Raw genomic sequence first — 15507 nt, 5'->3', positions numbered from 1 at the left:
GAGACGAGGTTTCACCATGTTGACCAGGATGGTCTCGATCTCTTGACCTCGTGATCCACCCGCCTCGGCCTCCCAAAGTGCTGGGATTACAGGCTTGAGCCACCGCGCCCGGCTGTCCTATTTCTCTAAAGCCAGATAAGTACAGAAGTCACTTAGCTCTTTGTCAAATGCGTGCCCTAGGGAATAGCAGGAAGCTGTTCTTGTGCTACTAGTTGGCTTTCCGACATAAGAGGTTTAGTATCCAAAAAGTCTACGGACATTTCCAACCACTCGCATCTAACTTCCATGCTACATTTCATGAACCCAGATGTGGAAAGAGGTCAAGTGTTCCTGCAAATCCTTGAATAGCCAGATCACGACGGGTATTTGAAATCTACACTGAAATCCAGAATTATAGCATATTAGAGCTGGAAGGGATCCTGGAAATCATATAATCTAAACCCCTCACTTCATAGGTTGCTCAGGGTCATAGAATCAGTTGGTGTCAGAGCAAGGACTAGAACTAGAAATACTCCTCTTTCTTCATCACAGTATTTTCTGAAGCTGTTTTCTTCTCAGACAGCAGTGGCAATGGCACTTGATCAACCTCTATGTCAACTACTTAGCATGTGGTGTATAAACTCACGTCCTTAAGTGCTGCCTCCTATTACCATGGAACAGGAGGCTTTATGGTAAAGGCTGCTCAGCAAAGGCTAGGGGAGATCCCTTCTGCACACAGACCTTCTGTGCCACAGGGTACAATACCTAGAAAGCTGGCTAATGAGAGAGGAAGTAAAGCACATCCCTAGGGCCCGCTGAACTGACAAAGACACAGTAGCAACAAGCAAACAATAACAAAAACCACCCAAGCCTGAACTCCCTATGTTATTGCTGTCAGAAGCACCACCCTACACCGAAGCAGGACTCAAGAATCCGCAGCAGCTCTTTCCTACCTACTGTGCCTGCTCCTAACCCCAGGTACAGATTCCAGACCCCCCCTGCTCTCTGTGGGTTAAAGAAGTCTCCATTCACTCTCAATATCATAACCCTCATTTCTCAGGCCACTCTGGAATCACCTCTGCAACTGGCCAGCCCCAAGTGGGGCAAGCTTACCTGTCAGCGTCTCCAAGGCCCAGGGAGGTATTTCGTTGCAGGGTCTCCCGTACCACAGCCATCCCATCAGGGAGCCGGTTCAGGCGACGGGTGTAGAGGCCAAGTCCACCATCAGTCATGTATCTTTAAAAGGAGAAGAGGACGATGCACATGAATGTTAAAAGCAAGTGGCTTGTAGGCTTGCATTCATATCCAGAAGCCTGCCCAGCCACCAAGTGCTCTAAGGGGGAAGGAACTGAGGATTTCCTGAGACTGGCACCGATCACAACCCAAGGATAACTCAGCTGCTGATCCAACCTAGAGGATCACCAGCTTGCTAACAAAAAAGAAGAAAAAGAGAAAGAACTCAGCTTAATTAACCCAAACTCACAGGCACCTATGAGGCAGAAGGAAATTAGTGAATAAAATTAACTGTCAGATGGATTCATGACATTCTTTTTAATGTCAGCGATTAAACAAGCAGGTGTTTTACCTGAGTAATGGAAATGGAACTGACAAATCATTAGCAAATCATAGGCAATAACATTACAGAATAGTGCAGTGGAAAAAGAAGGCAAGCTTTTGAGAGAGGGGGAAAGAAAGGATAGAGGATGGATGAGTGACCTTTGCCATCACAGGCAAGTCACTTCCCTGGGTTGTAAGTTTTTCACCTGAACTAGAGGACTGTCACAGCCTGTGACATATAGGAATATCAGAACATGGGCATGAGAATTAGTGAGATCAGAAATAGGAAAGTGCACTCCAATTTGTGTAAGACTACATAAGTGGAAGACATTATGGTTGTCATGATCATGAAGTGAATTTCACCCTTGATACTGATGTTTTCAGGAGGTTGTCACAAAGCTCTGTGAAGAACACTAATGATAATTTATTCTTTTCTTGGTAGGATAGCTACAAAGCTGTCTTCTGATGAAATCAGTGCTGTCCTGGAGAAGGAGGATGTCTGGAACTTTCTGTACAGATGGCTGATTGTTTACCAACCAGACAAGTTCCTGAAAGCTTAACCACTAGTAGGAGGTAGCTCAGTCCAAGGCAGCTGTACCTCCTATCTACCCTGGCTTCCTCACAGCTCCCATAAAGGAAACTGGTTGTGTCATTTCCCTCATCTTCAAAAGAGAACAGGAAGGCAAAGCAAAACTTGGGCAGAGCCAGAAACCAAACTTGGATCCCTTTAATCCTTCATGGGACCCATCAGATCGCCTGACGGGACCCATCAGATCCCTCATGGGACCCATTCATCAAGGTATCTGAAAATGCAAGCATTTTACATTTCAAATCAAACGATATGTACTAAGAGGACCAATGAGTCATTAGTTTCCTGAGACAAAGTCAGCTCAGCTAAATCATGGAAAGCTTTACTGCACTTGGCATTTTAGCTTTTGCATATATGGAGTCGACCCTGAGGGTTTCCAGTCCTTGAATTTCTTCTACCTCAAGATGGGAACCTTTATGGGATATATTTTTCAAGAACAGAATTATGAGATGCAGGGGAGGCTGCCCAGAACAGGAAGTTCAAGTAAGGGGCAGAGAAGGAGACTCTCACTGGAGTTATCTCTGGTGGAAAGCATCTTCCAGAATGGGTCAGAGGAACCCAGGAAGCTTCTAGGCTATTGTGTCTAAACTCAACACCTCCAATGTTCCCTTCTCCTCCCTTTATGACATTAATGATCACCGAGGTCACAATGTCAACATAATGAAAAATCTGTTGGAGTAAATCAGACCAAGTATTTGTGCTTGTGCTGAAAACGCAAGAGACTGAAGTTTTCACTCAACTTTATCATTTTAAAAATCACTCTCTGAATATACTAAAAACCATTGAATTGTGTGCTTTAAAATGGTGAATTTTATGGCATATAAATTAAGTATCAATAAAAATATAAAAATCGATTGCAGCTATAGTTAAATAATTGTCTAATTGCTCTTCAATGCATGTTTCTCACACTAGATAGTAAGCTCTTTGCAGGCAGAGATTCTTATTTTGTTCAAATCTATATCCCATGTGCTTAGCACATACTGGGTGCTTATTAAATACTGTTTTTGTTGAATAAATGAACACATGAATGAATGAAGCTCAAAGACACAGCCATAGGGTGAGGCTTAGCAAAAATTTTTTATAAGAACACCGATTACAGGTTTTCTTTCCACTTAAGCATTAACCAACTTACATTTAAGACATAGGGCAAGCAAATTAAACAGTCGATCTGCCAATCATCCATCTATCCAGCCATCCATCTGTCCATTTACCCTCCAACAGATAGAGTGACTCAGGGTAGATCAATGGGTTACAGGCATCTATCCTACAACCAGCACAAGGAGGAAAAAACACCTGCACCAAAATGCTGTAACTTTGCCAGAGGCTGGACTTTCTAGGTCACATGTCCTTTCAAGGAGAACTCAGTGGAAGCTCTTCAAAAGACAATCTATTGCACCATTAAGCAAGACAGTTAATTTTGATTTTAGCAAAGTCTGCCCAGCCAGTTAGATAAACAAAATTCTTTCAACTGGGGAGATCTCGTCAAAGGACAAACAAACTAATTTTAGCATTCATTTCCCTGCTGGATTTTTATTGCTAGTGAAACAACACACACGGTTGGGTAATTACACACACCCAGGCATGTAGACAAGGCCCACACATACAGAACCCTAGCTTTCTGCTAAGGCCAGACTGTGGAGCCTGGTGAGCATTCCAGACACGGAATGCTGAGACACATTGCAGCCCCAGCCCAGCCACACCCGGGTGAAATGTGGATTTTTCAGAAAATGGCAACCCAAAAAAGCGGGAAGGTCCCTGAGAAATGGAACTGAAATGAAACTGAACATGTGAACTGAGCTTGCTGCTGGGAATTCTGACTTGGTTTTGGCAGAGGGGAGGGGAAAAGCAAAGCTAAAGTAGGACCTTCTGCCTTCTCCAACTGCAGGAAGAACTGGAAGTCAGGGAGCTGAATGCAACAGGGAGCTGACAATGATCTAGTTTCAAGACTGCAAGTCTATCTCACTTACCAACGTGCATGTAGAGGGAGGGCAGGCACAGGGATAAGAAAAAATGAGGAAGTCCTTCTTCTAGAGATATGTAAACACATGTTCAATCGTTTTTTAAACAATCATATTCTTTAAAATGAATTTTGTTGTATATCTCTCCCTGGGAGACGCCACAGCACCACAGGCAGAGCTGTGGATAGAGCCAGCCTCACACTCAATAAACTAATTTAAAATATTTCTAAATTATTAGCCACCAATTACGATGATTTACAAACAGCTCTGTATATCTTTTAAAATAACTCCTCTATTAAACCGTCAATGAAAAATATACAAATTTGGGTTTGCTGGACCAAAATTTTTACATGAATTGGCTATACATGAATATGGACTGCCTTAACCAAGTTAAGCCCTTAAGAAAGCATCGTTTACAGATGAAGCAGCTACGGGTGTGCTTATCTGAAACGCTGGCTTTTTTCCCAGAGCTGTTAGAAAAGCTGTGTTTCTGAAGGCTCAGGGAGCCAGCGGGCTGATGGCCTCACCCTGGGTGAAGAAGAAATGACTTGCCTGAGGTTGCAAGCAAAGGAACCAGCTGATCCAAGAACTGAATCTCAGAACAGCCATGCCACACTCACCTTCTCCTTGGAGAGATATATAATTAGTGCTGGAGCCTAACGAGGTGCTGGTAACATCCTAATGTCTTCAAAGTGGGCTGCTGCCAAGCTACTGAACCATCCCCACATTACCCTCCCGAGTTCTGCAGTGATGGGTGGGTGGAGGAGGCTCTCTGCATCCACCTTCTAAAGCTTCCCCAGAGACCCCTGGATGCAAAGAGTGAGAGAACCTTTGCTAAAGGGACAAGGTGTCTATGGAGTGTTTTTCTTGCTTCCCTGTGGTGAACCATGAGCTTCAGGGTTAAGGAACATGACTGTTGTTAGAACTAAGTTGTTCAAATGCCTCCTCTGCCCCTTGCTGGCTGAAGGACCGAGTACACATTGTTGTTAGTAAGCACTGGGTACTGTGTTAAGTGCTTCACATAAATCATGGCGTTCAACCTTCAAAATAATCTTATCAAGTGTATTATCATCTCTATTGTTCAGATGAGGAAAACAGAACTGTGGTTAAGATCCCAGCATAGGCAGGTGGGTTCAAATCCCAACTTTGTCACATTTCAGTACCATTTCTTCTAGTTTTAGTTCCCTCAGAGGATTGGGGCAGGTTAAATGAGATAGTGCATATGTTTAGAAAGCCCAGTGCCTGGCGTGCAGGGAGCACTTCATAATAGCACTTCATGTAACTGCTAACAGGAATGGCAAGACCTAGTTCCTGCTCTGGTGAAGCTCAAAACCTATGGGGGACTAAGACATGCAAATAGCTCTATCTCTAAAAAAAAAAAAAATGATATAACAGATGAATGCATGACTGGCTTTGAGAACACATGGGAGAAAGCATCACAGAGGAGCACTGTTTAAGTTGGTCCTAAAGGGTGCAGGGGAGTTTACCAGCCAAAAGAGGATCCATCTAGACACATGGATAACATATGCAAAAGAGGAGAGAAATGGAAGAGGAGGGGATGTTCAGAGAAGGGTAAGTAGTTCATTGTTGCTGGAACACTGGGAATGCAGCCAGGAACCAGGCTGCATGGGGCTTGGGGGACGTTTTGAACACCTTGGATACCAGCCCTTTGCCTGTGTGTGGGGTACATGAAGGTAGTAACGAGTAACAGGCTCCGGCTTCTGTTTCAAAGAGAACATCGACTTTTCAATTCTTCCATCATTTTGTATTCAATCTTTGGTGAACATTTTCTCATCAGGATTTCCTTCAATAGATTTTTCAGAACATACCATGTCCTAGTCCTGAGTCACCCCAGATCTCTGGGGGGAAGACCAGACTTGTAGGGTAGACCTCACCATCCCTCCAGTCAAGACAGACCTGTGAAGGCAATATGCCTTTTACAAAAGGAACTTTCTCTACAGGATGGGCTGGTAACTGATACTAGCTATGAAAAAGCTATGGAATCTAACAGGACCTGTTAGAACAAATACTCTAGACTCCAAGCCCAACATTTAGTAAATAGATTTCTTCCCTTTCTTTAACTGTAATGACGCAACAATGTGAAGCTGGCTTTGTGAGTCACCTTCAGAAGCGGGCAAAGGTGACTTCTCATTTCCAAAGTTGACAGTTCAGCATGGCCTGCATAAGTAACACAAACTGACTGTCACTAATCTCACAAGAAATCACCTCTGTCAAGAACTGTGTGAGGAGAGAGGAGACAGAAGAAAAGAAATATGTACCAACTTGCTGTAGTCGAATGCATTTCTAACAGAGCATGACATAAAAAAAAAACACACCTCTTAGATGCAAGAAATGAAAGAACAAATAGAAAACAAATCAATCCTAGGTAATTACTCTTCTTCAAAGACATATCATCAGCCTGTCTATTTTTCAGGCACACTTTTGGTTGAAACGTGGACATAGAAACATGGAATAAAATAATTATATGTGTGTGTAATATTCCTTGCCAATAATAATATAAATATCCAGACATCTATATCAATACATACTTTGTTGCATAAGGTTAAAAAAAATGATGGGGGTTGATGAAAAGGCCTTGTTTTGAGCAAGTCACCAACATCCAAATCCCCAAACATCATATACTTTCATAGGCCCCTCCACTCGGTTATAATACAGTATGACATTCATTCTCTGAGTTTATTAGGATGTAAATTGGGTTTCTGGACAGACCTGGAAAAGAATCCCTTTAGTTTAGGGCCTCTGAGAAGTCAGTTAAATCAACTTCACTCCGGGTCATAGGAGGACGTGCTGACTAGCAAGTCTAACAAAGCTGCCTGCATCCTTTTGAAAAAAGCTGACCTTTATGAAAAGAAAAGCAGTGGCCACATTGGCTTAAGGAAGAAGAGAATGCATCTGAAATGGAAAAATATGACTGGAAAAAAAATGGGCTCAATTTCCCAGAGCGAATTGTAAAACTGCAGCACTAAAATTTAGCGAATACTTAAAATTTTGCTAAGGAAACACATGGAAACCATTTTATCTTCAACGAGTTTTTATGCATAAATGTTGAAGCAGATGTGGTATATTTCATTTATCAAAACGCTCTGTCCCCCATGACAAGTTCAGAGACATGTTGCAGTGACTCTAGTACCCTACTCACAGCATATTCTTACCCATTTTAAAATCAAATAAAGGTAAGATTCAAGTGAAGAACACTGCCTTGTCTCTTCTTGATTATGGGTCACTCCAAACTGACACAGGATACAATGAAACCAATAGCAGCCTTTGGAGAAAAAGCCCAAGGTGAGAATGCCTTTCTCAGTTGGGGTTCCCTGTGTTAACAGGACTTTAAATAAGACAGGATGCACAATCCACACCATTAAAACACAAGTGGGTATGAGGTGGAAGAAGGGTCAGAAATAACTCTAATCTTCCATTTTTATGCCTGAGAGGGCAATTATTCTAACATAGACCCACACATCTTTGGCCTTCATGCCTTTGGGAGAATGCTTCCAACAACCACTGGCAGAGGCCATGGGGAGATGAAAATCCAACCAGTTTCCTACCTTTCTGCTTGATGCAAAATTGGGGCACCCTTTACACTATTTCCTCCTGTCCTCCAGGACTGTCAGCTCTTCAGGATGTCAACAAGTTGATAACAACTTGTTCTTTTGAGGAGGATTTGGGAGTTCAACTTACATCATGAGTAAAATCTTCCCTTATCTCACTCAAGCCTGGAGCTGTCTCCTGTGGCCACAACATGCACCACCTTGGTTCAAAGCACAGGATGACGTGACCATGGCAAATAGACGGCACTGCTATGAAGTTTCTTCAATGTCCACGAGCCATCCACCAGGAGAATGCACAGCTGAAGGGGGACCAGACTCTGCGTCTCTTCTGCAAAGTGAGCCAGATGACTGGGAAAGCCCACATCAATCCTCTGGTCATGCACAGTACAGAGGAAGTCAAGGCTGCTGCAGAAGTGAACTCGCTCAGGAGTTCTGGAGCCGACTCTGGCTAGCCCCAGCCAGCAGAGCACGCCTCACTGGGGAGTACTACAAGGATGTTGCTAAGCTAATCAAACAAGGGCTCAGATCCATCAGGCCATGGGGACAGAGGCAGCAGTGGGAAAAGGCAGACCTGAGTTAAAGGGTCCCAGGGGCGCCCTGCAAGTCTCACCAGGGAAAACTGGTGCCACAGACTTTTGCCATTTCTACTTCCAACAGCTAGGTGCTGATGACTGCTTGAGGGAGAGACAGAAGACACAGCGTGGGAGTCGTCGTTGTCTGCAACTCATCTCAACACATGCCTCACCATCCACCTGCTGCTTATGAGTCATGGAGCAGCAGTTTCAACATCACCTGGAAGCTGTTTTAAAAAGCAGTATCCCAGACCTTCTAAATCAGACTCAGCAGTTCCATAAACTCCCCAGGTGATTTGTGTGCGCATTAAAGAAAAAGAAGCACTAGACCCAGGCAGTCGTCTCTGTAGAGGGGAGCGCAGGCGATCCAGGAGTGAAAACCCAAGTGCTTCTATGTATATTTATTTCTTAAGATCTTTCTGATTCCTATGTTTTCGTACACTATATGCAATATTTCAATAACATGGCACATGCATATTTTAAAAACTATAACCAAATCCAGTTTAGAGACCATTATCTAAAGCAGAAATTCCTAAACTTTCTTAAGTTATGAACCCCCTTGGAGAAACCAGTGAAAGCTATGGACCCCATCTCACATATGTGTAAAATTCACATCCAGCATGAGTTGACTCACAGACCTCCAGTCCCCACCTTGGCAGTACCTTTGCCCAAACAGGACAGAAGTGGATCCTGGCTGTGTAGATCCTTCAACATACTTTGCAATAGTTTTTACATTGCAAGACTTGTCTGTTTGCTATAAGCCTATTCAGCAGCGGCTCATTGCACGGCTACAATTCACATGTTACCCTGAATTTTAGCACACAGGCTCAGTCTCACCACTGCTTGAGTCTTTCTTTCACCAAACTCCTAGCAGAGAGATTGATCAAGTGGAGAATTTGTTTGGTGGGAAAACATGCTACTAAGGTTTGTGTGTCCTTTGCAAAATGCAGCGTGACTTTCCATAAGTTTAATAAAACTCCATCTAATACTAATTACCAGAGCTGTGTGGTTTAAAAAGATCTATATGTATATAAACTCCAGAAGCATTTTAATTTAAAAAGCCCATAATTGCCTTAATAAAATGCATACTCACATGCACAAAGAGCCAAGGATTATAACAATAGTGTACTCATCACCCTTAAACCAACAGACATATGTAAAATTTTCATTATAATCCATGGCTACACTGGTTTGAAATGGACGCAGGCAGGGCACACTTCTGAAGAAAGGCTGCATGCGTTTGAAAATTGACAGTCCCTGTGTCTGAAACGTAGTCTCGCCTGAATCGTCTTTATTGTGGTTCAACTGTCAGTGTGGAATTGCAGCAAATATTTCCAGCATTAGCAGGAAGCTTTTTGTCCACCTTCTGAAAGATGAAACACATCCTAACACACAGGAGACGGTTCTCCAGACAAAGCCCCTTTAAGCTCTTTCTTGGAATGAAACAGATGGTTAAAGGAGATGGACTGATATCCAGGAATTCTCAAAGCTCAGAATACACCCAAATCCCCTGGAGAGCCTGACCAAAATGCTTATTCCAAGGCCTCGGCTTCACATGTGCAAGATGTATTTAGTAAGGCCCAAACCTTACATTAACAAAAAAAAAAAAACATACTTTGTTTTTAAGAGATTCTTTCTTTAACACACTGTAAAGAAATTAGAGTTCCTTTATACCCCCTTCCCCCCACAACACTTTGCTCTATTATTAATATCTATATATTTTTTCTTAGAAACAGGGTCTTGCTTTGTCACTCAGGGTAGGGTGTGCACTGCCATCCTGAACTCCCGGGCTCCAGGGATCCTCCTGCCTCAGCCTCTCAAGTAGCTGGGACTACAGGTGCAGGCCACCATGCCCTAATTTTTTAATTTTTTGTAGAGATGGAGTCTTGCCATATTGTTCAGGCTGGTCTTGAACTGGGCTCAAGCAATCCTCTCGCATCAGCCTCCAAAGTGCTCAGATTACAGGTGTGAGCCACTGCTCCTGGCCTATTAGTAATATTTTGTATTAATGTGGCACATTGTTGCAACGGATGGACCAATATTAATACATTATTATTAACTAAAGTCACATTAGGGTTTACTCTGTGTCTTACGGCTCTACTGGTTTTGATACAGAATGTCACCTACTCACCATTATAGTAACACAGAATATAATTCCACCACTTTAAAAATGCCCCATGCTCCATCTATTCATCCCTTCCCCCAAGCCTGCATTTTAACAGACATGCAAGTGACTCTCTTGCAGACAGGCCAAAACTGTGAGAAATGTTGCCTTAAGTCATTAGACCTGGGTGGAAGAACTGTGAGCTAGATTGGATTCCGTTTCCCTAAGAATTCGTTGACTAAAATGTGACTACACAATATAAACTTCAAATCCTCTTAATAATTACTCTCGGCCCCCTCTGTGTTAAGGGACAATGTTCACATTAACCTAGCTGATCCCCAATGTTTCCTCCATCTCAAATCAAGGCTTGATAAAAGTTGTTACAACTTTAAGTTTCTTCTAAAACATCAAGTAACTCATGTCTTGTAGTTAAATGCCTACCAGCCTCAGGGCAGTCTGGCTCTTGGAAACTCAGATGGCTGGCAAGTGGTAAGAGTGAGCAGTATTAGGCATGCCGAATTCAAAGTATTATGGACAACACACTAGCTCAGCGTGGCATTGTAATCAGATGCTCCTCCTCTGGAAAAGCCTTCCGCATTGTCGAAAGAATCCGACAGAAGTGTTTCCTGGCTGAGTAGATCCTTCAACATACTTTGCAAAGGTTGCTACACTGCAAAACTTGTCTGTTTGCTATAAGCCAATTCAACAGCAGCTCATGGCATTGCTACAATTTACGTGTTACCCTGAATTTTAGCACACAGACCCAATCTCACCACTGCTTGGGTCTTGCTTTCACTAAACTCCTAGCAAAGAGATTGATCAAGTGGAGAAGTTCTGTATGGTGGTAAAACATACTACCAAGCTTTGTGTGTCTTTTGCAAAATGCATTTTCCAGAGCACTTCTCATGCATTGAAACACACCTGCCAATCATCGCTGGGCTGCTAACCTCACTGTTCCTGCGATTTCTGCTATGGCTCCGCAAGCCTCAAAGTGCTCTGAGACACAGGCTAACTCTTCATGTTAAATCAGCAGAATTTATGTTGGCCTTGAGGATTGTATGTTCCCTTTGGAAGATGACTAGAGCCTGTAGGGGTGGGAGTCTGACATCTAGTGTCTGTTTCTCTTCTGGCTTCATGTAGACACCCCCAGGCAATAACCAGAGTCTCTACCAAACTGGGGAGAAATCAGCTGGCACTTTGGCTTAGGTTCATGCAAGTTTCACTTTGTCTTTTCTAGACCACAGCTACAAGAAAGCCATGGTGCACTGAGAATAGATGGAATGAGAAGGTGACTAATTTGGAATTGTGAGACAATCCCTGCTGTAGACAGAGGCAAAAAGCAGGCCTTGGGAGCATCACTGATGTTGGGACCAACCTGAGTGAACAACAGGATTTCTTGAAGCACTGTGGGGAGGCTGCAGGAAGGGCTCATGTAGAGTCACCTGTAGGACTTTGCCCAGAGGAGGCCTATGTTTAAGGTGGTGGCATCTGTGCAATAAACATTTATGTAGCTTCTGTTGAGAGGCAGGCACTAGCTTGGGTGTTGGGGATCTAAGAATCAGACTGAGTGCTTGGCCCTGAGGGGCTTAGTGTTGGCTTGGGGCAAGTAGATGTGTAAATATTTGTATAGGGTTCAGCAAAGGCCAAAGCATGGAGAGAGGCCAGAAAAGGCTCCTTAGAGAAAGAAAGCCTTACATAGCATCTTGAAGGTGTCTGCCAGGCAATGCTGGGTTGGGCCAGGGAGATCAGGTAGTTCACACAGACATGCATGTACAAATACAAAGGACCCAACATGTAAAGGGAACTTGGCGTACAGTTTTCTATGCTAAGTTTCTACCAGGTGATATTTTCATCAAGACAATGATTATTCTGGGCACTTATTCTAAATGGGATTCAACAAATAAACCACCAATACCAAGGAAATGGGTATACAGACCTTTGGCCTTCAAGGGTGGAGGATTAATCAAAACTAGGTGACTACAGGATGCTCGAATTACCTGCCATTGAATCCATAAAAACAGTAGACACAACAGCTGACAACATGAAATGCTGGCCCTACCCTCTCGTCCAGATGTCACCTTCAGAAACTACACACAGGCAGCTGAGAACACTGGCTCTCTGTAGGAATGATCCTATCTCCAGGAAGGGAGCAGGAATTTGAAAAGTATGCTCAAGGCCCAGTGTTTTTGATAATGTATTCTGTAGCTAAAGTTTGCCAAAATTTGAGTTGTTGTAGAGCTACTAAAGATACAATGATTCTGAAAAGCCACAACCAATTTTACCCCCCAGCTCTGCACCTCCTCACCCTTCAATCAGGGTGTGAGATCTTTCAGGATGGGGCATGACATTTAAAAAGAAAAAAGTTTGGGCCAGGCGTGGTGGCTCATGCCTATAATCCCAGCACTTTGGGAGGTCAAGGCGGGCAGATCACCTGAGGTCAGGAGTTCAAGACCAGCCTAGCCAACATAGTGAAACCCTATCTCTACTAAAAATACAAAAATTAGCTGAACATGGTGGCCTGTAATCCGAGCTACTTGGGAAGCTGAGGCAGGAGACTTGCTTGAATCCAGGAGATGGAGGCTGCATGAGCCAAGATCACACCACTGCACTCCAGCCTGGGTGACAGGGTGAGACTCCATCTCAAAAAAGAAAAAAGTTTGAAAAATATTAAGTTAAAATATGTGAGGATAGAAATCAGTCATTTTCTTCCTGGAGAATTCAGATTTTGAACTAATTAAGGTACCAGATTTCCATATTAACAGAGACTATCCAAAAGTGTGTTGTACATCCACAAAAGCTGCATATGATACATTCACATGGGGGTAAACAAGGCTGCGGCTGGGGTGTTACAGGTACGGCCCATCCATGACCTGAGCCAGGAAAGGGAAATCTCACAGCTGTCTCTTTGGGGTGTGAAAAGGCTTTTTAAAACCCCCACAAAATGGGTCTCAAACACATCTCCCCACCCCTTGTCCCCTAAAAACAGGCCATGGTGGAAATTCTTAAGATAAAATCCCACAGTGAAAAGGCACCCTATGCAAACCACAGGCCACAGGAAAGAGAACAATCATTCTAACCTCTTCAGCTGGGTATACACCAAATAACCCCCTATCCCTTTGGATTTTTTTTTTTCTATTTTCCCTACGGAAAAATGCCCTTTTCTACTAAGGTCGGAAAAAATGTGTCCTATTCAAAAACGTGTCTGTGGGGCCAGACATGATACGAATTCCCTAACAACTAAAACATTTGTGCTTATCTTCACTGGGGCATGTAGCATTCCCACACCACGATGCTCTGCCTCATCTAGCATATTAATGTCGAAATACAGGATGTCTTTTAGTTCATTTTCCCCACCTCCCCGTTGAGGACACCACACTGAGAAGGTGTTAACTCTAAAATCTCACTTTATGTGCCACAGAGCATTGAGAAGAATATCCATGATAGGCAGTTTCATGGAACTATAGAATATTAGATCTGGGGGGATTTCAAAGATTACTTGATCTAATGATTTTTCAGATGCAAAACAAAGATTCAGAGCATTGGGGTTATTCGCCCAAGGAAATACAAGTAGAAAGTAGTCACTGATGTATACTCATTTAAATGTATTTGTTTATTCAATAAATCCCCTTTTCTGTCTTTTATGATAAAATTGAAGCTTGGCTCCCTAATTTCACATTTACAACTGTTAGCTTGTCTTTCTTCTTGTGCTCCAGCCTCTCGCCCAACAAGTTCAATTCTCACTCAACAATTTTACAACCAATATTTTTGCTTCAAAATCCCCAGTCCCTGTAACCACGTCTTCAATTCTCAAGACAGGTACCTAACAAGTGTTTCTTCATGTACTGAAAAAAGAATAAATAACAATCAAGAATTAAATTGTCGGGCTGGGTGCGCTGGCTCACACCTGTAATTGCAGAATTTTCGAAGGCTGAGGCAGGGGGATCACTTGAGGCCAGAAGTTCAACAGCCTGGTCAACATGGTGAAACCTTGTTTCTATTAAAACCACAAAAATTAGCTGGGTGTGATGGCACATAATTCCAGCTACTTGGAATGCCTGTAATTCCAGCTACTTGGGAGGCTGAGGCAAGAGAATGGCTTGAACCCAGGAGGTGGAGGTTGCAGTGAGCTGAGATCAGGACACTGCACTCTACACTGAGCAACAGAGCGAGACCGTCTCAATAAAAACAAAAATTGCTTTCACTGTAGTCCTCCCTTATCTGTGGTTTCACCTTCCACAGCTTTAGTCATCCGTAGTCAATCGTGGTCTGACATTGGGTGAGTACAGTACAATAAGATATTTTGAGAGACAGAGAGAGAGACAAAAAGAGAAAGAGAGATAGACAGACATACCACATTCACATATCTTATATTAGAGCATGTTGTAATAGTTCTATTTTATTGTTAGTTAACTATTGTTAATTTCTTGCTGTGTCTAATTTATAAATCAAACTTTATCACAGGTATATAAGTATATGAAAAAAAAATGTAGTTTATATAGTGTTAAGCACAATCTGTAGCTTCAGGCATCCCCTGGGGGTCTTGGAACGTATCTCCCATGGAAAAGGGAGAAATACTATACTTACATTTTATGTGTTAAGCTTCTGGAGAATACAAAGAGAAATGAGATGCATCCTTGCATCTGCTTTAGAGATAAGTCAAATACTATCAATAGTGGACTATGGTACAAAAATGGTCCAAAAAGGACTTCTAGGAAGATGGGGGCCTTCCAGGTTTCATTTAAGGGGCAGCATGGCCAAAGCAGAAAGTCAGCCATATTGGGAACAAGGTTATTGCCACACTCTACAGCAGCCTGAACTTGAGCTGAAGAGAGTTTCATCTCTCCATGGCCAAATTCCCCATTGTATTTGATTCTTAGAAAAGTGAAAGCAGCATAGTGGGGAGCTCAGTTTGAAAGGCAAAAGAACTGTATTTTCTCTTTAGAATTTCAACATGTATATGTCCAGGACAGTGTCACAGGTGTGTGCACAAGAGCGACAGGGTTTTGCACAAACTGTGTGGATGAGCACATCTGTCCCTGTAGCAAGGCAGCTGCTAGAGCTCTGGAGGTAACCTGGGCATGAGACATTCAGAAGCCAAGCACGCAGGTAACCCAGTCAGCCTGTGGACAAGGAGAAGTGGAGGCGAGTGTGAGCAGGGTGTGGCAGGGGCGTCCTGGCA

At 43.0% G+C, this 15507-nt stretch overlaps 1 protein-coding gene across 6 annotated transcripts in view; it reads right to left on the bottom strand.

Annotated features, from left to right (window-relative positions):
* NAV2 (neuron navigator 2) overlaps window positions 1–15507 on the bottom strand; it is a 411110-nt gene that overhangs the window by 140739 nt on the left and 254864 nt on the right. For all 6 annotated transcript variants that reach the window (XM_017525903.2, XM_017525904.2, XM_017525905.2 and 3 more), the window contains one exon: window positions 1093–1215. In XM_017525903.2, coding sequence (XP_017381392.1) covers window positions 1093–1215 — 123 coding nt within the window. The remainder of the gene's footprint in view (window positions 1–1092; window positions 1216–15507) is intronic.

Source organism: Cebus imitator, unplaced genomic scaffold (assembly GCF_001604975.1).
Source record: "Cebus imitator isolate Cc_AM_T3 unplaced genomic scaffold, Cebus_imitator-1.0 Scaffold39, whole genome shotgun sequence".
Taxonomy (NCBI): Eukaryota; Metazoa; Chordata; class Mammalia; order Primates; family Cebidae; genus Cebus; species Cebus imitator.
The sequence above is the reverse complement of the archived record's forward strand: the minus strand, read 5'-3'. Positions and strand labels throughout refer to the sequence as shown.